General features: G+C 42.1%; 1 protein-coding gene across 7 annotated transcripts in view; it reads left to right on the top strand.

Moving 5' to 3' along the window:
• The window catches only part of TRAF3IP1 (TRAF3 interacting protein 1), a 79585-nt gene that overhangs the window by 13205 nt on the left and 41128 nt on the right, over positions 1–25252 (top strand). For all 7 annotated transcript variants that reach the window (XR_010068891.1, XM_063317888.1, XM_063317886.1 and 4 more), the window contains exons 4-7: positions 12997–13122; positions 13672–14142; positions 15972–16049; positions 17108–17183. Coding sequence is in view for 6 of the 7 variants with exons in the window: in XM_063317888.1 (XP_063173958.1) it covers positions 12997–13122; positions 13672–14142; positions 15972–16049; positions 17108–17183 (751 nt within the window). In the remaining variant the exon portion in view is untranslated. The remainder of the gene's footprint in view (positions 1–12996; positions 13123–13671; positions 14143–15971; positions 16050–17107; positions 17184–25252) is intronic.

The raw sequence follows: 25252 nt of genomic DNA, 5'->3' as shown, positions 1-25252 counted from the left end.
GGCAAGGTAGAATATAATTAAAATAGCTCAAATAATTATTTCAATATTCCTTTCCAGTGCATTTAACATAACCTGATAAACTGTAGGTACAGTATCGTTTGTTTGTTTGTTTATTCCCAATAGTTTTATACTGCTACATAAAGTATACCCCTCTAAGCAGGTTACAAATCTATGTCATAAACATAACTTAAAAAAGAAAGAAAAATTAAAACTTCCCACTGCTAATTGTGTAGGAAGCATAGCATAAAAGTTAATTTCCAAAGGTCTGTCAGCTCTTTTTGAAAGGTGACTAAAGGTGACCTAACTGGATCTTGAGGGAGGGGGTGTTGTCATATTCCAGACTGTTCAGGCAATAATAGAGAAGTATTGTCTCTGGGCCTCTACCTCTTCATCTCCTGAACTGAGGAAACCTGGAACATCTCTTAAACAGAATGGGCATGCTGGCCAGAGTCAGCTTAAAGAAGACAATTGCATAGGTATCTGGGCTTTTATGCTTTATTGGTTAAAACAGGTGCCTTGAATTGTTCTTGGAAATCTGTTTGAAGCCAGTACAGCACCCACAAATATTACTGATTTTTCTTATGCCCATCAATGCATGGGTTGCTGCATTTTGCACCAGTTGCAGCGTCCAGATACCCTTCAAGTATTTCCAGATACTCTTTCAAGGCAGCACATTGCAATCATCCATTCTGGAGATAATGACAGAGTGAATGGCTGTTGCTAGAACTTCCTGTTTTAAAAAAGGGCCACAACTGGTCCACTAGTCAAAGGTAGGCAGAGGCACCACTGGGCCACCACTTCCACCTGCTGATGTAGGTGGAGCCATGACTCCAAGAATACTCCCAAGTTGCAAACCTACTTTTTCAGTGATAATGTGACCTCTCCAGAGCCAATGGCAAAGCCACTGTGGTTGCTGGACAAACAGCTACTCTGTCTTGTTAGGATTCCATCTAAACTTACTTTGTTCCATCCAGGAAATTCCCAGACCTCCATAGCATCTTCTGTTTGGCTCTAAGTGGAAATATATACCCAGTATAATGAACTTATTGATGATACTTCATCCTGAACTGATGAATTACCTCTTCCAGAAGCTTCATGTAATTGTTAAGTGGGAAGAGAAGCAAATCATATAAATGGCAATTAAGTTAACTGTTCATCACCATCACTGAGGAATCTAACAGGACAGGGAGAACTCTTTTTGCATTATCCAGATACCGACACAGGTCATCCAAATGTAATTTACATCTAACCCACAGATCCAAATCTTGTCTAAAAGGAATCTAGATAATCAGCTTCATCCAGAATCTTTTGCAATTAAATCCCCATCACCTTTTCCAAAATTTCCCACAAAAAAGTAAAGACTTGAGACTGGATAGATGTCATAATATTTTGGGATCAGGAGATGGCCTCTTCAAGACAGGGTGCACCACCATTTTCTTCAAAGGGATAGGCACCACTCCTCTCAGGGATGCAGTTTACCATCTCCCAAATCCATTCCTACCCACCCCACTCAGCTGCCCAGAGGAGCTCAGACGCGGCAGGAGGTTAAGAACACTATCCATATTCTCAGTGTTGCAGCATTTAGATAATGGCTATAAAATCACATTCTTCAGCAAAGAATCGTTACCTTGTCGTGGTGCTGGAGCTTGAGCACTTCAATGATGCCATGAGCTAAACCGTGAAGGGCCACCCAAGACGGGAAGGTCATGACAGAGAGGTCAGACTAAATGCGATCCCTGGGGAAGGTAATGGCTACCCACCCCAGTATATGCAGATGATACCACTTTGATGGCTGAAAGCGAAGAGGAACTGAGGAGCCTTATGATGAAGGTGAAAGAAGAAAGTGCAAAAGCTGGCTTGCAGCTAAACCTCAAAAAAACCAAGATTATGGCAACCAGCTTGATTGATAACTGGCAAATAGAGGGAGAAAACATAGAGGCAGTGAAAGACTTTGTATTTCTAGGTGCGAAGATTACTGCAGATGCTGACTGCAGCCAGGAAATCAGAAGACGTTTAATCCTTGGGAGAAGAGCAATGACAAATCTCGATAAAATAGTTAAGAGCAGAGACATCACACTGACAACAAAGGTCCGCATAGTTAAAGCAATGGTATTCCCTGAAGTAACATATGGCTGCGAGAGCTGGACCATAAGGAAAGCTGAGAGAAGGAAGATAGATGCTTTGGAACTGTGGTGTTGGAGGAAAATTGTGAGAGTGCCTTGGATTGCAAGAAGATCAAACCAGTCCATCCTCCAGGAAATAAAGCCAGACTGCTCACTTGAGGGAATGATATTAAAGGCAAAACTGAAGTACTTTGGCCACATAATGAGAAGACAGGACACCCTGGAGAAGATGATGATGCTAGGGAAAGTGGAAGGCAAAAGGAAGAGGGACCGACCAAGGGCAAGGTGGATAGATGATATTCTAGAGGTGACAGACTCATCCCTGGGGGAGCTGGGGGTGTTGACAACCGACAGGAAGCTCTGGCGTGGGCTGATCCATGAAATCACGAAGAGTTGGAAGTGACTGAACGAATAAACAACAACAAATAAAATCACATTAAATAACTTGAAGAATTTTTAAAACAAAAGATAGACTAAAGGTTAGTGGTGTGCAGTATTCAAGTCTGGTGTGGGTACCCTTGCTGTATCTGTCCGCGGCTGCACAAAGCAGCTTGTATGGTAGCTGTGCAGGTTCAGGAAAATCCTCATCTGAGTTATTGGAAATGGAGGCAGCTACAGGATATGACCCAAGAAGAAGGTGCAGCTCCTTTAAGGAAGCAGCAATAGATTCAGTAGATACTTCATCCATAACACCTTTCCCTGTATCCAAATATTGCATATATTGGTCAAAAAGATTATTAATAATAGATCTCTTGAACCATTCTTTACTTTTTTAGAAATAAAATGATAAAATAGAATTCCACACTGAAAATAGATGTCTCTGCAAAGGCCCAAGTGCCAGTAAGTTTTGAGATTAGAAATGGATTATCAAAAGAATTGATCATGCTTAAATGCAGGCAATTAGATGCAGTTAGAATGAATACATTCTATGAATGAATGCAAAATGAATGAATAGAATGCATTCTATGAATGAATGCAAAATGCAATTAGAATGAAAAGTAGTCTTGTGCATAGCTAGTCATTTTCAGTGCTCAAAAATGATTTGGATTTGATTTAGTATGATTAATCTATATTTAGTAAATACAACTGAAAAAGGAAAGAATATTAGTTTTTTATGTGGCATGAATGTTTCAAGTTGTGAAAAATTTTTCCAACAAAGAAAACTACTTCAGCTGAAACATTTGCTTATGGAATAAACATAGAAAGAAATAAAATTAATGCCCAAAGAGAGAAGTCTGATGTTTTCTAGAATAGTGGCTAAGGGACTATAAAATGTTGTGGACCTCCATCTCCTGTTACAGTGCACTTATGGAGGTCATAATTATGTAGGATTCTACACAGCTTATTCCCATGACGTGATCGCAAAATGAGGTCCCCCCAGAGGGGGAATCACATTTCCTCCCAACAGGTCAAGGAGATGGGGCAGAAGGGGTTAAAAGAAAATAAAAACAAAGCTGTTCCCCTGTTTTCACATTCATTCTCTCATTCATTCAACTCTCTGGTGGGGTTTACAAATAATCTAATATGTGGGTTATTACAGCAGGAATGAGGCATGGGGTATCATTACCCATGCCAATTTATCCAACCTTTCTGAGATCTCCATTCTCACAGCCACTGTATCTGAGTTCTAGATGTCTGAGTGGGCTTTTCTTCCAGATGAAGGGGTTCCACTTGGCCAGGTAGTTATGCTGTCACACCTATTCTTAAATAGTGAAATGCCCTATAACCTGGAAACTGGAGGGGGAAAAAGGGAAATTCACCTTCACCAGGAGTAAGCTCCATATTTTCACCAGCTGTGTAGTGAATGGCATTAGCTTACAAACCCAACACTGAAGTAATCAAGAAAAAAATATTTTTATTTTAAACAAGGAAGCAAAGTATTTGTGAGAATAGTTCAGCTGCAACCAATAACATGAGGCTAAGATCTGCATACCAAAATATGATGTAGTAGTTAAGGCATCAGGCTAGAAACTGGGAGACCATGAGTTCTAGTCCCACCTTAGGAACAAAGCCAGCTGGGTGACCTTGGGCCAGTCACTCTCTTAGCTCTAGGAAGCAGGCAATGGGTAACCACTTCTGAAAAATCTTGCCAAACTGTTGGGACTTGTCCAGGCAGTTGTCAAGAGCCAAGACTGACTCAGAGGCACCAAAATACATCCATCCATCCATCCATCCATCTATCTATCTGTAACTAGTTTTATATATTCTGAAACTCTGATAGAAAAGATACAAGGAATAATCTGAAAAAGAGAGAGAAATAGAAAATTTGGTCAGATATAAAACTACCCCAGACTGAACCAGCTGCTCTTAATATAAAAGATCCCTCATAAAAATAATGTTCCCTGTCATCTTTACTTTACTGGTTCCAGTTTTCCCAGGGTATTCTAGACTATGGGCTGAAATCATGGATCCAGTTGTATAGAATATACAGTACTTTATCCACATCCTTGCTTCCTGCAGGGCCTCCAACCAAGGCTCACTGAGAAAAAAAGAAACGTCTAACCTCCTTTTCTTCTGTGTTCCACTGTAGAGGGCAGTATCTGTGTTTAGGAAAATTTAAATTACCCCAGCTAGCCATCAGGCCATTCGAAATTAAGAGTCCATTCTGCTTACTACAGTTAATTTTTGATTTAATATATTATCTGGACTCAACCAGGTGTGGTTCATTCCATCAAGTATGGTTACTTACTGGGGATGTGGTGCTGCTGCCAGTTAAACCACTGAGCTGCTGAGCTTGCCAATCGGAAGGTCGGCAGTTCAAATCCGCATGATGGGGTGAGCTCCCGTTGCTAGTCCCAGCTCCTGCCCACCTAGCAGTTCGAAAACATGCAAATGTGAGTAGATTAATAGGTACCGCTTCGGCGGGCAGGTAATGGCGTTCTGTTTAGTCATGCTGGCCACATGACCACGGAGGAAGTGTCTACGGACAGACGCCGGCTCTTCAGCTTTGAAACAGAGATGAGCACCGCCCCCTAGAGTTGGACAGGACTGGACTTAATGTCAAGGGAAACCTTTACCTATGGTTACACAGGTCATGTGTTAAGCTTCACTATCACATCACCTTTCTTTGCTATGTAAGATTGTTCTCAGTCACTGTAGAGGGAATCAGCAGGAAAGAGTTAGCTTCCAGCCAGAAGGCAGGGTTAAGATGTGTGCCTCCCCCAAATTCAGCTCTGCCCCATGGTAAAGAACATAGCCAACAGACACCAAACTAGTTAAAATTAGTTCAGATACTAATTTTAGCATGTACAAAGAGCAATTAAACTGATTTTTTTAATAATATAACTTTTCTCTTTCCAATAGTGCTTCTGAAGGATCGCCATCAGAAAAAAATTGGAATTATAGTAGTGAAAATACAGTAAATACTTTGGTTAATGGATTAACATTGAAAAGGGGTATCAGTTAAAGCCAAATGTCCATTAAATTAAGGTTTTATTCTACCCCTAACAACAAAAACAACAAGAAGTAGGACCTGGCTGGTAAGCCAGGCAAGAATAGTTTACAGGTAGTCCCTGCTTAATGACCAGTCTCTTAATGACCATTCAAAGTTACGACAGCTTTGGAAAGGGTGCTTTATGGCCCGTAAAGCACTTCCGGCCGTCGTGAAATGTTGCACACACCCTTGTGTTCATGTGACTGCATTTTGGGAGCTTGGCCACCAGCTCGCATTTACAGCCGGTTGCCAAGCACCCCGCAATCATGCAATTGCCATTTGCAATCTTCTCTGCTGGCTTCCCTAGAAAGTCAGTGCGGAAGCCAGCAGGGAAGGTTGCAAGTGGAGAGAACAGCAGGGAGGGGAAACCCTTTGGCAGGCTGAAGGAACAGAGCTCAAATCCTGAAGATTTCTGCTTTGTTCCAGCAGCCGTATGAAAGATTTCCCCTCTGTGCACGGAGGGGAGGGGAAACCCTTTGGCATGCAGCTCTTTCACTCCACTTAAACCAGGAGATCACTTAAAGATCGCAACTGGGAGTGCTGAGATTGAGCGAAGCAGTCACATGGGCATCTTGCTTAATGACCAATTCACTCAGTGACCAAGATTCTGGTCCTAGTTGTGGTAGTTAATCAAGGATGACCTGTACATTGTCTCCTCTCTCCTTTGAGCTGCTCCCAGTATGGTATATCCACAGACTTGCCTGCCTCTTCCCCCGATCTTCCCAGCAGCTTCTCTTTTGTCTCTCCCCTCAACCACTATTGCTGCCAATATCCCGTATTGATCCATCCTTGTTCAGCAAATTTTGTCCTTTAAATTCTAAATCTGTTAAATTGAGGGTTTACTGTAATTCTATATTGTTACTGCTGCAGTTTGGATAATTACTATAGCTAAGATTCAACACTCTAAATCTAAATTGGAAACTTCACTTTATGTCCTTGCTAAAAGGTATAGTGTCAGAGCTTATATACCAGCCAGTATCTAGTTTCTCCAGCTCAAATAGAGTGCCAGGTTTCACTAATGACAACAGCAGTTTTTCAATCATGCTTCTTAGTATTTAGAAGTCAGTTGGAACTGCTTTTTTAGTTTTAAACATTTATTTTTGATGCAGCAAATTTCAGGTCCAATTTTTGTATAAACATCTGGCCAGAAATTTGCTGGATTTGACCTAGGCAAGAGAGGGAAGTTAACTTTCATTAGAAGATGTCCATGGTAACTGAGAGGCTGTTTCTTCCCTTTCATTAATTATTGAAAATTATTAAAATAATGCCTAGAGTATGCTCTGTAAAGACTAAGCAGAAGAAAACTACTATTTAAAGAGCCTAGGACTGCTCAAAGGACACAGTGATTTTTCACTATTAAAAGCAGGGTTTCTCAACCAGGGTTCTGTGGAATCCTAGGGTTCCACAAGAAGTCACTAGAGGTTCCCTGGGAGATCATGATTTATTTAAAAAATTATTTCAAATTTGGGCAACTTCACATTAAAGAGGTATGTTTCATTGTTTATTTTTAGTTTAAGAACACTGTTAATGCATATATACAGGCCTACACATGAAACAAATATAACAATTTTGTAACTTCTGGCCTGTATTTGAGCCTGAATGTGCAGGGGTTCCCTGAGGCCTGAAAGATATTTCAAGGGTTCCTCCAGGGTCAAAAGGTTGAGAAAGGCTGATTAAAATGTGTGCCTTTGAGTCAATATTGATTCATGGCAACTGCCTGGACAAATCTCTGCAGCATTTTCAAAAGTGGTTTGCCATTGTCGTCTTCCTAGGAAGTACTGGCCCAAAGTCACCCATCTGGCTTTGTGTCTAAAGGAAGACTAGAATTCATGGTCTCCTGGTTTACTCTGGTGCCTTTAACCACTACACAAAACTGGTTCTCTTACTGTTCGTGTTGCCCCAAATTTTGTGAGAGCAAAAAACCCAATTTTGCTTCTCCCAGGATTCTGGGTGAGTTTTAATTCCTACCAGCGAATTATGTTATTAACAGAAACAGTCTCTTTTTTTAATTAAATGGGACTGGGGAAACAGTTGGCATACTAATGTTTATTGTTGGAGGGTGGCTTATGATAGGAGCTGATACAGAAACACACACAGTCTGTAGTTAAACAAGTGAGGGAGTTATTCTGGAAAGTATGATGCCTTTTTTTTTTTAATCCATTCAATCATGTCCAATTCCTGGACAAGAATGTGCCTGGACAAGTCCCTGCAGTTTTCTTGGTAAGGTTTTTCAGAAGTGGTTTGCCTTTGCTTCCTTCCTAGGCTGAGAGAGCGCAACTGGCCCAATGCCACCCAGCTGGCTTTGTGTCCAAGGTGGGAATAGAACTCATGGTCTCCCGGTTTCTAGCCTGGTGCCTTAACCACTACACGAAACTGGCTCTGATGATACCTATACTAATGAAGTAATGTGATCTAATATACATACATGTGAAGTATCATTTATAAAACCAGTATGTGTTTCTATGTATGTACAGAATAGGTTAAGAAATCAAGTCTTAACCTACTTATTTTTCCTTCACTCTCAAATCTCTTTCCCTTACTTTCTGCTTGTAATTTATAATGGCTTCTTCCTCCCTCCCCTTATTTTAATTACTGATACTGGAATGTCTTTGAGTTTTCTCCTGGCTGTCTTGCTGCCAGACAAAGCCTTGAATTTAACGAAGTTCCACTGTTCAACATCTGAATCTCCATACACACAACACAGTCAGTCTGGAATCTTTGGACTTGGAAGGCTGGGCTGTCTTTTCCAGCAGAATGTCCTGCAGCATCTTGCAGCCCTTTTCTGCTTTTTCTTACTCTGTTTATGTTCTATATCTAAAGTGTGTACATACCACTTTACATTCTAGCATCTTCCGTTTTCTGCCTATGTGCTCTTGGTCTTGTGCTGTCATCTGCTTACCCCCAAAAATCCATGACCTTGGCACAGGCCCAACCACTTCCCTCCAACCAGGCATTTCACCCTGCCACAGTGATGAGCTTCCAGGCTAATAGGGCGTCTGATACCCTAACATTTCATCACAGTTGTGGCTGGCATCTGCAGAAGGAAAGTAATGTGTACAGTAGTGCACTTCTCAGCAGCTCACAGGCTGTCATGACCAGCTCTGATTTCTCTAACACAGAGAAGCCTGCTCTGGAAAAATTGGGTGGATTTCAGGCTGAGGAAGCTTTGAGCACTCAAACACCTAATGCTGATCCTCCTGGCATTCACCAGGAGCAGCTGTGCATGTGGTCAGAGGATGACAAACACAAACTGGAAAAACGTTCAGGCCCCAGAGCATGCTGCTTGCATGGAGAGCAGAGCCGTGGTGTTCAGCACATCTTCTTGCATGCCAAGGGCTTTCCCTGTCTGCCACTGCTATATATTAAAGCAATTTTACCACCTTTTATTAGAAGCTGCATTTTATAAGAATTAATCTCCTGTAAACTAAGAACCTTCAGAATCTTAAACATTTGTACATACTGTATAAGAGTATTTCCATTGGCAGTTCTAGGTGGGAGCCTTAAAATGCTATTCTATTTTAGTAGCATCAGCGTATAATTCTGAAGAAGTGGAACAATAAGGCATACACTATTGCCCTTTTGCTCCTTCTACCAGGATTTATATACTGAATACATTTTATTAATTATTTTTATTTATAAAATTTGTCACTGCCCATCTCCTCCCACAGGAGGGACTCTGGGTGGTTTACAATAAAATAATCAATAAAACACCAAACATACACTATAATTACAACATATAAATACAATATATACTGTAAATAAACAATAAATATAGATAAAAATGAAATCCGGATGGCAAATGATCAAATTCAGTCCTTGTGTGCAATGAGTAGCTTAAGTCTCTAGCCATCCCCAAGCGCGACTATCCCCCTCCCTGCTCCAGGCCAGATGGCAAAGCCAGGTCTTCAAATTCCTCCGGAAGGCCAGGAGCGAAGGGGCCAATCTCACCTCCAGGGGTAGGATGTTCCAGAGGGCAGGAGCTACTGAAGAGAAGGCCTGCCTCCTGGACCCCACCAGATGGAATTCTCTTACCGATGGGGTCTGCAACATGCCCTCTCTGCATGATCAGGTGGGACGGGTTGATGTAACGGGGAAGAGGCGGTCCCTCAGGTAACCTGGCCCCATGCCATGTAGGGCTTTAAAGGTGATAACCAACACCTTTAATTGGACCCGGAAGCAGACTGGTACCCAATGCAGCTTGCGTAGTAGCAGTGTTACATGCGCCCTTCTAGGGGCACCAAAAATAGGCTGCGCGGCTGCATTCTGAACCAGCTGTAGCTTCCGGATACTCTTCAAGGGTAGCCCCATGTACAGTGCATTGCAATAGTCTATATGGGAGATAACAAGGGCATGAGTGACCATTCGAAGGGCCTCCTGATCCAGGAAAGGGTGCACAACACGAAGCTGTGCAAAGGCCCTCCTGGCCACAGCTGCAACCTGCTTTTTGAGCAGGAGCCGTGAGTCCAGGAGGACCCTCAAGTTATGCACTGGGTCTGTCTGGGGCAGTGCAAGCCCATCCAGAACCAAAGATGACAATGTCCCAGATACGGAAGAACATTAACCCACAGCCATTCCATCTTACCAGGGTTCAGCTGAAGCCTGTTGTTCCCCATCCAGATCCCTATAGCCCCCAGGCACCGAGAGAGGGCAGTCACAGCATCACTTACCCGGGATGGAGATGTATAGTTGAGTATCATCAGCATATTGATGATACCTCATCCCATGGTGACGGATGATCTTACCCAGCGGTTTCACGTAGATGTTGAAAAGGAGTGGAGAGAGAACCAAACCCTGCAGCACCCCACAAAGAAGGGGCCGTGGGTCGGATCTCTTGCTTCCTATCACCACTGATTGGGACCAGCCCTGGAGGAAGGAGGTGAACCAGTGCAAAACCACGCCACCCACCCCCAACTCCCTGAGCCGTCCCAAAAGGACACCATGGTTAATGGTATTGAAAGCCACTGAGAGGTCAAGAAGAGCAAGGATGGATGTACTGCCACCATCCTGCTCCCGCCATAGATCATCATAAGCATGACCAATGCCATTTCCATCTCATATCTGGGCCTGAAACCTGACTGAAAGGGGTCTAGATAATCTGTTTCATCCAGAACCCTCTGGAGCTGTAATGCCACCACTTTCTCAACCACCTTCCCTAAGAAGGGGAGGTGGGAGACGGGACAAAATTTCTCCAGTACAGTAGGGTCCAGCGATGGCTTCTTGAGGAATGGGTGTACCAGTGCCTCTTTAAAAGCAGTTGGAAACACTCCCTCCCCCAAGGATGTATTGACCATCGCTTGGACCCAACCGCATGTCACCTCCTGAGCTGCTTTCACCAGCCAGGAGGGACATGGGTCTAGATGACAGGTGGTGGCATTTACTGTCCAGAGGATCCTGTCCACTTCCTCGGGTCCAACAGGATCAAACTGTTCCCAGATAACTGAGTAAGTACACTCCCCTGGTATCTCCACAGACCATGCCTCATCCTTGGAGTCTAACTTGGAATGGATCTGAGTGATTTTATCCTGCAGATGCTTAGAAAACTCCTCTGCATGGCCCTGTAGGTGGGTTGCTAGACCCACCTTCCCCAAAAGGGATTGGGTAATTTTAAACAGGGCTGTGGGGTGGCATTCTGCGGACGCAATAAGAGCAGAGAAGTATTGACGCTTCACTGGTCTTAACTGCCACAAGGTAGACCTTAATAGCGGCTCTAACCTGTGTTCGGTTGGATTCTGTCGTTGTCTTCCTCCAGCAGCACTCTAGATGTCTCTTAACCCTCTTCAGAACCCTCAACTCCTCCATAAACCACGGGGAGTGTTGGGTTCGATGGGGCAAGAGAGATCGCACAGGCGTGATCCTGTCCAAGGCCTGGCCGCCTCTCTATTCCAAGCAGCAGCCAGGGCCTCCGCTGGACCGTGCAGCAGATCCTCAGGTATAACCCCCAGCTCCCTCTGAAACTCTGCTGGGTCCATCAGTCGCCAGGGGTGGACCAATCAAATGGGTCCAGCCTCCCTGCCAAGGGGGGCCGCATAGGAGAATCTCAAGGTCACCAGCGCGTGATCTGACCATGACAATGGGGATAGCTGTAATTCTCCCCTCAGATCACATTGCCACTGCTCTGACAAGAAAACCAAGTCCGGGGTGAGACCGCTGTTCCGCGTCGGGTCCCAAATAATCTTGGGCAGGCCCATGGCCGCTATGGTAGCCATGAACTCCCGAGCCGCCTTCGAGGCATGCCCCAGGGACTGCAGGTTGAAGTCCCCCAAAACCATAAGTCTGGGGAACTCCACCACCAACCCCGAGACGGCCTCCAGGAGCTCAGGCAGAGAGGTTGCTACGCAGCAGGGAGGCTGGTACAGTAGCAATACTCCCAACTGTTCTCGGGAACCCAACTTGAAAAACGGTCTCACAACCGGCCACTTGTGGAGCAGCGCCCCTGAAGGCCACTAGAGACTCTGGGATGACAACAGCCACCCTCGTCCCCTGCCCTGGGGTCTCAGTTGGTGCCATACTGTGAACCTGGCTGGGCACATTTCCAAAAGGGGCACCCCCCCTTCAGGGCCCAGCCAGGTCTCAGTAATACATGCTAGGTCTGTCCCCTCCTCAGTGATCCTCACATATGAGGGGGGCCTTGTCGTTAACTGACCTGGCATTGAGGGGCAGCAGTCGGAGACCAGGGCCCTCAAAGATCTGCTGTCTAGGGCCTGGGTCTGAGCACAGAGGGCCAGACCATGCCACCGGTAGCAAACACTGGGTGTCTTCCCCGAAGATGGCCTGCCCTCCGACTCCCATCGTAGCATCCCTTGCCCATCACCACCTCAATGTGACCCACCCTGCAACCCATGGAGACTCCTAATCCATTAGCTTCCAGTCATGAACCTCCGGAGTCCCTGGTTTGAAATAGGGCTCCCTCCATCCATTCATATATCCTCACACGCTCTCAATCACCCACAGGGTGATGGTAAGCCCTCCAGTGCACCAGCTCCCGTTCTTGACGCCGTCAGAGCCCGACCATCACCCACCCGTTCACTATGCACACATTACTACAACACTGTCAAGGAGAGTACCGGATTTTTATGTATCATATCTCATAATGGATAAAATTGTTACAGAAATGGGGACTAGAGTTTTCTTGTTGCTAAATTCAGATTAGGACTGAATTAGTTGTGTTCATGGAGTTTTGACATATATTTTGTGTGTAGATGTATTTGTTTTGTCATATGAAGGGATATGTTGTTTGAATAATATTATTATTCTTTCTGGGTTCAGTAGAATTAACTAAGATTTATAGCTCTAAATGATTTGTGTTCTGAAAGGAACAATAGCTGATTTTGTATGCTTTTTTTTCTTTAATGGATATTGGGATAATTTGGATAATATCAATAGAAATTATTATGACCAGGAAATATATATCTTAGTTTGACGTGCATTTCTTTTGTGTAGCTTTCCAGTGATGAAGCTGTTCAGAAAGTCCTTGCTGGGGAGAAAGCTATTAAAGAAAAGACTCCATCTTCCTCAAAATCTCAAAACAGAGAATCCAAAACAGAAGAATGTAGATACCATAAAGAGGTATTTTGAACAACCTATTGGACTAAAAAAACCTGTAGATTAGCTGTTGAATAAAAAACAAGGGAATTTTGTTTGTTTGTTTGTTTGCTGGGTGTCTACACTGATCCAGTCATAAATGACTGAGTGATGACTCTGATTAAACTAAATTTAATCAGGTTAAAACAAAATACATAAGAAATATAGATCAAAATGTCCCAGACACCATTAACAATCAAGCTCATACAGCACTCCCATCTGCAGAAGAGATCAAGTTTCTGAAAGCATGTTGGGAAAGCCAGATCTTAATACTTTTCAAAAATTTAGGTGGGTAGGGACCAGTTTTGTCTCCAGGCAAATACTTTTGCAGAGAAGTGTAACACTGTCTGAGAAAGTCCTCTTTGGTGATCAATGCAGAGAACATTCCTTCAACGAAGGGATCTGGAATCACTGGGAGAGTAGTTGCTGATCCCAAAAATACCCAAGTCCTAATCCATGAAGATTGAAGGTGACAGCTAACATTTTGAATGTTAAACCTTGATGCAGTTTAATGTTTTGTATTTCATTATTTAGGGAAGAGGTGACTCTGAAATAAAAGACAGAAGCACAAGTCAAGACCAAAAACTCAAAGAAGAATTAAAAGAGGAAGAAAGCAAGCAAAAAGAAAATGAAAAATATAAGGATTATGAAAATCATCACAAGAATCTTGATAAAAATGTTAATGAAAGTGAAAAACATGAAAAAGAGAGAATCAAGAATAGATTGTCCAAACCAGGAAGAGAGGCAGAGAAAATTCGAGACAAAGAAAAAGAAGGGGAAGGAGAAAAAGAAGAATGTGATAAAGAAAGGGACAGGGAAAGGAAACAATGTGAGGGAGGAAGAGAAAAAGACAGATTAAGAGAAAAAGACAAAACTAGGGACAGGGATAAGGAACATGAGAAAGTCCGAGACAGAGGCAAAGAAAAAGAAAAAGACAAAAGGAAGGAAAGAGGCAAAGATATAGAAACAACACGAGAAGAAAGAAAAGACAAAACAGATAAAAAGGTAATGTGCAAACTGATTGTTGATGATAATTGGAATTTTACAGATCTTTTGAGCAAATCCATATAAAAATGCATGCATCTATACTCCAAAGTTTAACTTACTATCAGCAAGTTATGGTATTTAAAGAGAGCCAGTTTGGTATAGTGGTTAAGGCATCAGACTAGAAAGTGGGAGACCATGAGTTTTAGTCCTGCCTTGGGCAGTCACAGCTACAGATGCACTGCTAAAAATTAATTCTAGCATAGCAAATTCTGTGGCAAGTCTTTTGTAAGGCAAAAGCCTTGTAGAATAGCTATAGTATCTTTTTAAACATAGTAACATTGTTTTGTCTTACAAAAAACTTGATTGGATCGTTCTCTTAGGTTTAAGTACATTCAGAACTTTCATTGTTTATCTGATGTAAGTACTAGACATCATAAAAGCCTTGTAAAATAGCTATAGTATCTTTTTAAACATAGCAACACTGTTTTATGACATCTAGTATTTACAGTACATCAGATAAACAATGAAAGTTCTGAATGTGCTTAAATCTAAGAGAATGAGCCAATCAATTTAGCCAGCAATTCCTATTGATTTCACTGGGATGATAAAATATTTTTAAATCACTCCAGGTGAAAATAATGGTTCACTTGATTAGATCTTACTCTAGTAATTTGATTTAATTATGGTCTTACATTATTAATTTGTAATTTGTTAATATGTGTGACAACTTTGAAGAAACGAATTCAGACTATTGCATAACCATATTAGCTGTGATGTGAATTATAGTCGCTGAATATCAACGAAACTACTACAGTCAACCAGAATTTTATACATGAATCTGAAGTCCATTCTGTTGATTCATAGTGGTGTTTGTTGATGCAGACTTTGAGAGCAGAATTGCATATATGTATGCAATTGTGAATTATTTTTCATAGAAAATTATAAAAAGATAATACAGGCAGTCCTCAACTTATGACTGTTTGTTCAGCAACCATTCAAAGTTACAATGGTACTAAACAAATTGTGGTTTTGACTGGTCCTTGGAGTTCTGGCCGTCCAAGCACCCCCATGGTCACATGTTCATGATCTGGGCACTTGGCAACTGGTTTGCACTTACAACCAGTTGTGGCACCCCTGCAATCACATGATCACCATTTGCAACCTTCCCTGCTGGCTTTCCCAGAAAACTGGGGTGAGTCTCCTCCACCCGTGCACTCGCCCCCAGCCCCTCTGTGCTTGCATGGCACCAGCCACTTATGCACCCTCCCCGAGCCTCGCTGCACCTCCCTTACACCTTCTCACACCCCTGTGCACCCTCCCTGACCCTTGCCATGCCTCCCTTGCACACCTTCCCCAAGCCTCGCCACGCCTCCCTCACATACCCCCTAGTACCTTCATGTACCCTCCCCAAGCCTTGCCACGATTTCCTCGCACCCTCCCTGATCCTCGCACACCCCTGCACACTCTCACCCACCCTCCCTGTGCCTCCTTCACACCTCACGCACCCCCTCATGCATCCCTTCATGCTCTCCCCCACCCAGCAACAGCCTCTTAACTGCCCACTGGCCTGCTTGCAAGCCCTCTGGGACTTGCAACTTCCTGCGGGCTTCCCCACTGACTTGGCTGTGGGAAGCTGGCAGGAAGTATCCTTGCCTAATGAGTGTGGGATTTGGTTAACGACGGCAACGGGGACTGCAGGGATTGCTGTTGCTAAGTGATGTGGTCATGCTTTACAACCACATCGCTTAGCAATGGAAATTCCAGTCCCAATTTCCATCATAAGTAAAGACTACTGTACATTCTGTTAATGTTTCTGGAGATTTTATTAAACAATATTCTCTCCTCAGCCCACAGGATCTGAAGAGAATGTTACTAAAAAACTGGCAGAAAGGTCTATAAAAGATCAAGCTGAGCTTGATAAAGAAGTAAGTAACAGAAAATACTCATTTTACAAATTACTGGTATAATTAGCTGTTACCCTCCACAGACAAGTGAAAATAAGCATGTATAGCTTACAGCTTGAAATATAGAATTGTTAAAATAATAAAAATGGTTAAACTACAGGCAGTCCTCATTTAGCGACCACAATAGGAGTGGCACCTTGTTAGTTAAGTGAAATGGTCGCTAAATGAAACTGCAACCGCTTACGATCTTACTTCAGCTTTCCTTTGCTTTACAGACCTGCAAAGGTTGTGAATGCAAGGATTGGTCATAAAGTTACTTTTTCATCACCCTCATAACTGAATGGTTGCTAAACAATGCAGTCACTAAACAAGGACTCCCTGTAACATAAAATTAGAGGTATATTTTTTTGTATGAAGAAACCTGCCCTCCCTTTTCTACACATAGTTTTTATCTATTAAATATAAACCTGTAAAAGGTGGATTCTGCAAAAGCAAGCAATTAAAGCAACATGCATGAAGGAGAGTGAGAGACCCAAGAATACGGTGATGCTTAAAAGTTTATGAACCCTATTGAATTTTCAGTATTTTTGCATAAATATGACCTACAATGTGATTGTTCTCCACCCAAGTCCTAAACCTAGTTGAAGAGAACCCAATTAAACAAATGAGACCAAAACATTATACTTAATTAAGAAAAATGATCCTCGATTGAGCAAAACACACTTATCTCATTTTCCTTTTGCTGAAATTATCACATTGTTTTTCTGCTCTCTGAACATAACATTGCTTGAATTATAGAAAGTAGAAAGAGCTTTAAGAGATCAACAATCCCAAGTTTTGATTTCCTCCAGTTTTATCCAAATTGTAACTCTCAGTACTTACTAAAGGCTCAGTTCCCCTTATAATTTGCTTGTTTGAAAACTGAGTATTTATGATACATGCAGAATATTGGAAAAAAATCTAATATTCTGAAAAATGTATGAATGGCTTTATTTATCTATATCTATCTATCTATCTATCTATCTATCTATCTATCTATCTATCTATCTATCTACCTTGCTTTTATGTATATTTTCAAGAATGAAAATTCTGCAAGATTGTCAAGGCAGCATGCAATAAAAGGACCAAAACAGCGAAATAAAACTTCAGGTGAAGGTAATTAAAAGAAACCTCTTTGTTTTATTACTTCTTGAGAATTTGGAGCTTTTTATAGAGTATGGTTCAAAACATAACAGTTCTTCTAAATGTCGTAGAGGCATTCATCACCTCAGGTTGGCTCTTCTTTTTGGAACAATAATTAGGGCCCACTTCATGTTTTTGATTCTTCAGAGTGGAGGGGCAACCCTGAGTAGTTCTATTTAGAGACTGAATAATTGGAGCTTCTAAGAGACTGACCCGTTTGTATTTCATAAGCATTGGTTTGTTTTTTTTCCCCTCTCTTTTTGTTCCTCCCTCTTTTCTTCGTCTTCCTTTTAATCCAGGAAATTTAGAGCAGATAAAGCACATTTGAGAGGAATCACCACATGGCTCAAATCAAGCAACAGACTACAGAATTTAAGTAGAAGATTGAGAGATACTGGTGATAAGTAGTGTCAGTATAGCAGGTGACCATATTAGATGTGGAAGCCCCAACCTTTCATTTTCCCCCCATTTCTGCTACTGCATTTTGGCCAAATCCAGCTCCAGTAATCTAAATACCACAGAATTGGCAAGGCCTCCAAATGAAGGTTCAGATTGACGCCAATCCCAGCAGCAGTGGGGGTCAAGTTAATACTTTTCATTTTAACTGCACTCCTGAAATTTGCTGTGCCCAAGTTCTTGAATTTGGGCACAGCATGGTTAAATGCTTGTGCCACAGCATTTAATCATGCTGTGGCACAAGCAATTCAAGGAGCCTCAGCTGTGCAGTGTATATGGAGGGAAATCTGTCTAAAGTTTTCCTTTATTCCTAAAAGAGGTAAGTGGAGAGACGAAGGAGGCATAGATGTAGAAAACTCAGATTATGACTCCAGAAATGTCTAAAATTTACAGTTCTTAGCATCATCGGGAAGGGGTATCAAAAAAACCAAAATGGATGACCTGGTGTTGTGAAACAAGCCACACCCCTTTTGTATGTGCATGCAGCAGTCTTCCAGCTGGTTGAACTAATTCCTGTAAAATTAAATTAAACATAAAGAAAACAATGCTTTTTTCTTTTGCAGCCTCCTAAACTCTTTTATCTTCATACTTCCAGAATGCCTCAATAAGGTCTAGAATGCAGAAAGGGTTGACCTTCCAGTAATGGGATTCAGAATTTGAAGGGAGCCATGGTGGATGCACCATGGTGGATGCTGCCTTTCCTCATATTACAGTAATCCCTACAAGTAGTAACTACAGTCAGAATAATTTTGCAACAAAGATAGAGTCCTTACTTCATAGAAGCTATGAAGTATTTGCAACAAGTGATTTACCACCATTTCAATATTGGTTCAAGTCTCTTACCTGTTTCTGTGCTTAAACAGATTTAAATGGATTAAGAGAAACATTGCCATCTAATTGCTGAGCTATGTCTACATCTAGTTAGAGATGTTAACTTTGTTTCAGATTTCTTGGTACTGTTATTTTCCAGAGTTGGAGAAAATTTCAAGAAACTGATTCCTCCTTATGAAAACAAAAACAAACCTGAAGTATACCAATGTGATTCAATATTACATCAGCTTAATTTATAAAAATATACTTTCAAGACAATGCTTGGTATCCCCCGAAGTTTTCACTATTTCAGTTTGCCAACTAAAACTTCTCTATTGATTCTAATGAAGTCAAGAATAGATGATCTGCTACTGGCTTTCTGCAGCTTTTGAAGGTAAAGGTTGTTAGGAAACACAGGACAGGAATTTCTTAGGGGGATCATGCTTGACATTGTTTGTCTCTTAGTAGATGTCAGAGTAACTAAAGTCCCTCAGAGTTTTCTCTGGCTGCTACTTTATAGAATTTTCACAAAGGATTGCCTATCTTTAGGCATGTCATGATTACAATAAGTGGTCCTACTTCTGAATGGCCTCTTGCTTACTCACACACTGGTAGTACCAAGTTTTTGGGTTTCATCTCTATGTGAGATGCATTAGAAACTAGAGTTTCCCAGGGCAGAAATGTTGAATATGTCAGTAACTAGCTACCACTCAAGGGTGAGAAGTGCAAAGCAGGGGTCCCTCTGTTAAGCTGAGGGAAGGGTGGGAGAAAAAGGTATCAAGTTTAAACCTAAGAGGGGATAAAAATGGCTCCAGAGGAAAAGCTGCTGTCTAACTTAGTGCATAGTAAAAACATTTTTTTACTAACCATGATGTTTTGAAAGTCTGGGAAGATTCAGGCTAGTTCGAACCAGCTAAGGGAGGGAGCTTGCCAGTCACATAATTGATCTTAAGAATTAATCCAGTTGTGGAAATCAATACATATCCAGGAATCTCATGTTTGCCTCTGTTGGCCGCACATAGTTTCTCTATTATTTTAGTTGTTGCTATTGCTTGCTTCCTTCGACCTACAAGGCCTTGAACCTCTTGAACATACACTTTTCTAAAAGTAGTTACAGATTTTTTTCCTCAGCAATATTTAAGTGAAATAACCAAACACTTACCCTATCCTTTAAACTACTGTTAGAAGCAAATATGAATACATAATTAGTAGCTTATTGTAAGATATTGGAGAATGTGATTAAAATAGCATAGGAAATCTGATTGCATCCAGTAGGAACAAGAGAAAAAACCATAACACTAAATATAGAAAAATCAGTAAAAAGTATAATTGATTGATTATGTGCGATCAAGTCAGTGTTGACTCTTAGTGACCACATAGATAGATTATTTCCATGAAGTCTAATGTGGTCCTTCAGGTCTTCCAACAATACACCCATCACCACTGTAACTGAGCCTATCCACTTTGCTGCTGATCATCCTCTTCTCTTTCCCTTTCCCAGAATCTTCTCCAAAGAGTTAGGTCCTCATCTCATGTCTCCAAAGATTGACAATTTGAGCTTGGTTGTTTGTGCCTGGCATGAGAACTCTGGGTGGTTTTGTTCAATGATTTGTTTGTTTTCTTGGCTGTCCATGGTATTCTCTGGAGTTTTCTCCAACACCAAAGTTCAAAAAAGTTCAAAAGCTTCAATACTCTTTTTCAAAGTCCAACTTTCACTTCCACATATTGTCATGGGGAATATCATTGCTTGCACCATTCTGATCTTTGCAGATATACAGGTAGTCCTCAACTTAAGACCGTTTGTTTACCGACTGTTCAAAGTTACAATGGTGTTGGAAAAAGTGACTTGTGACCTATCCTTGCACTTATGACCATCACAGCATCCCTGTGGTCACGTGATCAAAATTCAGGTGCTTGGCAACCAGCTAACACTTAAGATGGTTGCAGCATTCTGGGGTCACGTGATTGCCGATTGCAACCTTCCTAGCTGGCTTCTAACAAGCAAAGTCAATGGGGGAAGCCAGATTCGCTTAATGATCATAGTGATTCGCTTATTGACTGCAGTGATTCACTTAACAACCATGGCAAAAGAGGTTGTAAAATTGAGCATGACTCACTTAACCACCACCTCACTTAGCAATGGAAGTTCCAGTCCCAATTGTGGTTGTATGTCGAGGACTACCTGTAGACACAGTATGGCATCTCAAGGCCTTCATGACTATTCTGCCAGTGTTCTATTCTACCATAGTCCGTGGTATATTTCTTGATTGCTGCTTCCTTTACTTTTGATCCTTAATCCTAAAAAGCAGAAGTTATCTACCATTTCATTATCAATTCTAAGGCTGGTTGTTGTACCTGTTGTCATTACCAGGTAGTCCTCACTTAACGTCCATTACTTCAGTGACTGTTTAAAGTTATGAGGGTGCCGAAAAAATGTACTTGCAGGTGGTCCTTGCACTTAAAACTGTCACAGCACCCCAGCAGTGACATGATAAAAATTGAGACCTGCCCACATTTATGACCACCACTCCCTGCCTGCCCCTCAGCTGACCTTCCTTGTCTTTACCTGCCTGCTCTTGCTGGGCTCACCATCCTAGCCACATGTGGGGAGGTGCTGCAGAAATGTCCTGCAGGCTGGCAGGTGAGAGCTATGGGTGGGCAAGTGTGTGCCCTGCTGTGAAGGAAAGAGCCATGGCTGTGCCAGCCAGGGCGTTCCTTCACACTGCGTATTGCTGCACACCACTGCCAGCCAGGATGATCCTTTCCCATTGCACTAGGGCTTCTCACTTGGGTAAGCTGCTGATGGGACGTGGGAGGAGGTAGGTTCCTAAGCAGGCACTTCTTGCCCTGCTGCAGCTCTGGAGCTTCTTGCTGTACCACTGCAGCTCTGGGACTGCTAGCTGCACAGTAGCAGTGGGGCTACTTGCTTCACTACAGCTCTGTGGCTTCTTGCCATGTCCCAATTAGGGTCATTAAGTGAGAACTATGTGTAGTTTGAGTCGGGTAGCCGGCTCAGGTCGACTCAGCCTTCCATCCTTCCTAGGTTGGTCAGATGAGTACCCAGCTTGCTGGGGAAGGTGACGACTGGGGAAGGCAATGGCAAACCACCCCGCTATAGTCTGCCAAGAAAATGTGATGAAAGCGGCATCCCCCCAAAAGGGTCAGACATGACTCAGTGCTTGCACAGGGGACCTTTCACCCATGTGCACTTTAGTCTTCTTTGTACTGTGCTCCTTAACTTTTATTACTCGAGCTTGCAAATCCTTTGCATTTTCATCTGTCAGAGTAGTGTTACTTGCATAGGGCTGGTTATTGATGTTTCTTATTTGAATTTTAAAACCATGCTCATCTTCCAATTCATCTTCCCTTCCAGCATTGAGGTTGAACAAATAAAGGGAGAATATTGTTGCAGATGCTGGGAAAGCCTTTAGCCCAGGAGAGGTCAAAAAAGTCACACACCAAGCATTTCTATAAAAATAATTTATTTACAGAAAGCAAAAACAAAAGCAAAACATTTAAAGGACTTAGCCCCCTTTGGAGCAAGCCTTACTCGCTACATATGGGCAGTGAGAAAAAAGGAAGTGAGAAGACAAGTCCGGGCAGCTCCTCCCCTCCCCCCAGGCTATTTGCATGAAGCACGTGAGAGGAGACAATCTAATACAACCCCTTCACCTGGCTAAAATGACTAGGCACATATAGCAGCCTTAATCTGTTAGTAGGAAAACCTCAACACTCCCCTTTTTACACTATAGATTAAGATGCAAACCAATCTTCTCTGACTTTATATGTCTTTCCATTCACATTACTTTACCATTATCTCCCCTTTGGTTTAACAGAAAGCTACCATCCTTCTTCCTGTGTTTTTCCAAACCTAGGTAATTGGTCACAACTCCAAGGCTTTTTAATATGAAATGGCTTTTCATGCAGGCTTCAAAATCAAGCCTTTGTTTTTCTGTTGATGTGAATAGCAGCAAATCATCAACATAAATGCACAGATACATACAGCCTTGTTTGTCCTTCTTCATATATACACAGGGATCTGCTTTTCCTTTTTCAAAACCAAAATTCTGCAGTTTTTCATCTACTTTTTGGTTCCAGGATCTAGCAGCTTGTTTTTAACCCATAGATTGACTTCTGCAGTTCACAGACTAGATTCTCCCCTTTTTCATAGCCAGGGGGTTGCTGCATGTATAATCTGTGGTCTAAATCACCATAGAGAAATGCAGTTTGAATGTCATAGTGGTTAACTGACATTCCCTTGAGTGCAGCAACTTTTAACAGTAATCTAATTGATTCACTTTTAGTAACTGGTGCAAAAGTCTTGTCAAAGTCTAAATCTTTCCTTTGAGTGAACCCTTTTGCAACCAACCTTGCTTTATATTTTTGGATTTTGCCATCAGCATCCCTTTTCAGTTTTAAAAACCCACCTACAACCCAGACAGCGTTCATTGGGAGGTAGATTTACCAGTTTCCATGTTTTATTTTCTTTCAAGGATGCTAATTCCTGTTGCATGGCAGAATGCCAATTTTGTGCAATCTCAGATGGTAAAGCATTCACTTGTTCTAGAGACTCAGGTTCTGTGAATATGTGAAAAGCCTTTACTGTTTCAGCCTGAAAACGTGATGGAGGAATGCCTTTATTACTCCTCTGAGATCTGCGAGGTAATACAGGGCTGAAATTTTGACTCCTATCACTTTCCTGAGAAGCATCTATCTCATCAGACAGATCTTCAGTTTGCTTTTCTGGTTTAATGTCCTCATCAGGCAAAAGATCACCATCAGCAAGTCCTTGCTGTTCTCTTGTGGTGGTCAGTTCAACTGGAGAGCTAGAATTTAATCTCCCCCAGTTTTGTTCAGCAAAAGAAGCGCTTTTGCTAATTATTAATTTCTCTCCCATTATGAACCTGTAGCTCCTCTGGCTTTGTTCATAGCCAACAAAGACGGCTTGCTTTGTTGTGGGGCCTCCTTTCCTTCTCTGTTGTTTTGGAATGTGAACCCATGCAGTGCTACCAAACACTCTAAGATGGCTTACCTTTGGTTTCACACCATAAAACAAATGGAATGGAGTGTCCTGAATCATAGAGTTATACAACCTGTTCTGAACATAACAAGCAGTCGATAAAGCTTCTCCCCAGAACTTAAAACATAAGCGTGAATCTTTTAACATGCATTCCATCGCATTTTGCAAGGTTCTGCCCTTTCTTTCAGCAACACCATTTTGCTGAGGGGTGTACGGGTTAGAAAGAATTTGTTCTATCCCTTTTTCCACTAGGAACCTTCTGAATTTGTGAGAAAGGTATTCTCCTCCTCTATCACATTGGAGTGCAGATACAGGCCTAGGGAATTTTCCATTTGCCCATGTCACAAAACTTTTAAATTTCTCAAATGCCTCATCTTTATGTTTTAAGATGTAGATAAATGTGTATCTTGAGAAATCATCAATGATGGTCATTGCATACCTTGCTTGTCCAAGACTTGGAGCAAAAGGACCAATAATGTCAGAGTGTACAATTTCCAAAGGTCTAGTTGTAACTCTGTCACTGTGCTTACTCACAGGAGCTTTTAGTGTTTTGCATTCTTTGCAAACTACACAGTCTAAGTATTTATCACAGGGTTTTATCTTTAGGTCAGCACACAGCTGTGGCATTTGTGCTATATACTTGAAATTAGCATGACCAAATCTCCTGTGCATCAGGTGTACACATTGGTCATGATATGGTGTGTTGCCAACTGCAGCCTTGCAGCTTGGCTTCCTTGCATTTTGCACAATGTACAAGGAGTCTTTTAACATACCAGTAGCACACAATTTCCCATTTTTACGTATCTCACAACCATTTTTCTTAAATGTTATGATATACCCTGTTGCAGCCAATTGTGCCACAGATAAAAGGTTTGATTGTAAATTTGGCACATACAACACACCTTTTACAGTTTCTCCTAAGCAGGATAAATACAAGTCACCTTGTCCCATAATTTTGGTCACAGACCCATCAGCCAAAGATACACTTTGTCTTTCAGTTTTAGACAGTGACACAAAAGAGCTTTTACAATTACATAAATGACAACTGGCCCCAGAATCTAACACCCATACATCAGAATTACCCTTCTCAGCAACCTGTGCAATTTGGGTTGTCTGAAGAGCCTTCTTCTGTGTTGCCATTGTGTTCTTCTGCTCTGTCTTTCTACTCTTGGGTCTCATGGCACAGTCTCTTTGCAAATGTCCAGCTGAACCACAAGTGAAGCATCGCTGGCTGGCTAGTGCTGTGGCCTCAGGTTCCTTTCCCTTCTTTTCCCTCATTTTCTGGTCTTGCAGCTTTCCAGAAGAGATGGGGGGGGATCTTTCCTCTCTCTTCTCCCATTCAGCGAGTAAGCGCTGTGTAACATACGATGGGGTGAGGTCTGCTTCAGGCATAGCCTCCAGGGTACAAATCAGCGTGTCCCATGTTGCATTTAGTGAGGACAGGAGGATATAGGATTTTGTGAGAGGTGTAAATTCCATTCCTCCTGCAACTCAACAAACAGCTGCTGAATAAAATGCAGGTGCTCAGGAAGGCTATCTCCTTCTGCAAGGTAGGCTCTGTACAGCTTTTTCGTCAGAGTAACTTTACTCCCTGCTGTTGCCTTTACATATAAGTCTCTCAAAGCGTCCCAAAGTTGCTTTGCAGACTGCATGCCTCGCACGTGGACTAGCTGATTGTCCTCAACTCCCAGGATAATGGTGGCTCTAGCCCGCTCATCCTGTCTCAGCCATTCAGCACTGGGATTTTGGGGGGTTT

Source organism: Candoia aspera, chromosome 1, assembly GCF_035149785.1.
Source record: "Candoia aspera isolate rCanAsp1 chromosome 1, rCanAsp1.hap2, whole genome shotgun sequence".
NCBI lineage: Eukaryota > Metazoa > Chordata > Lepidosauria > Squamata > Boidae > Candoia > Candoia aspera.
Note: the sequence above shows the minus strand (reverse complement) of the source record. Positions and strands in the feature narration are given on the sequence as shown.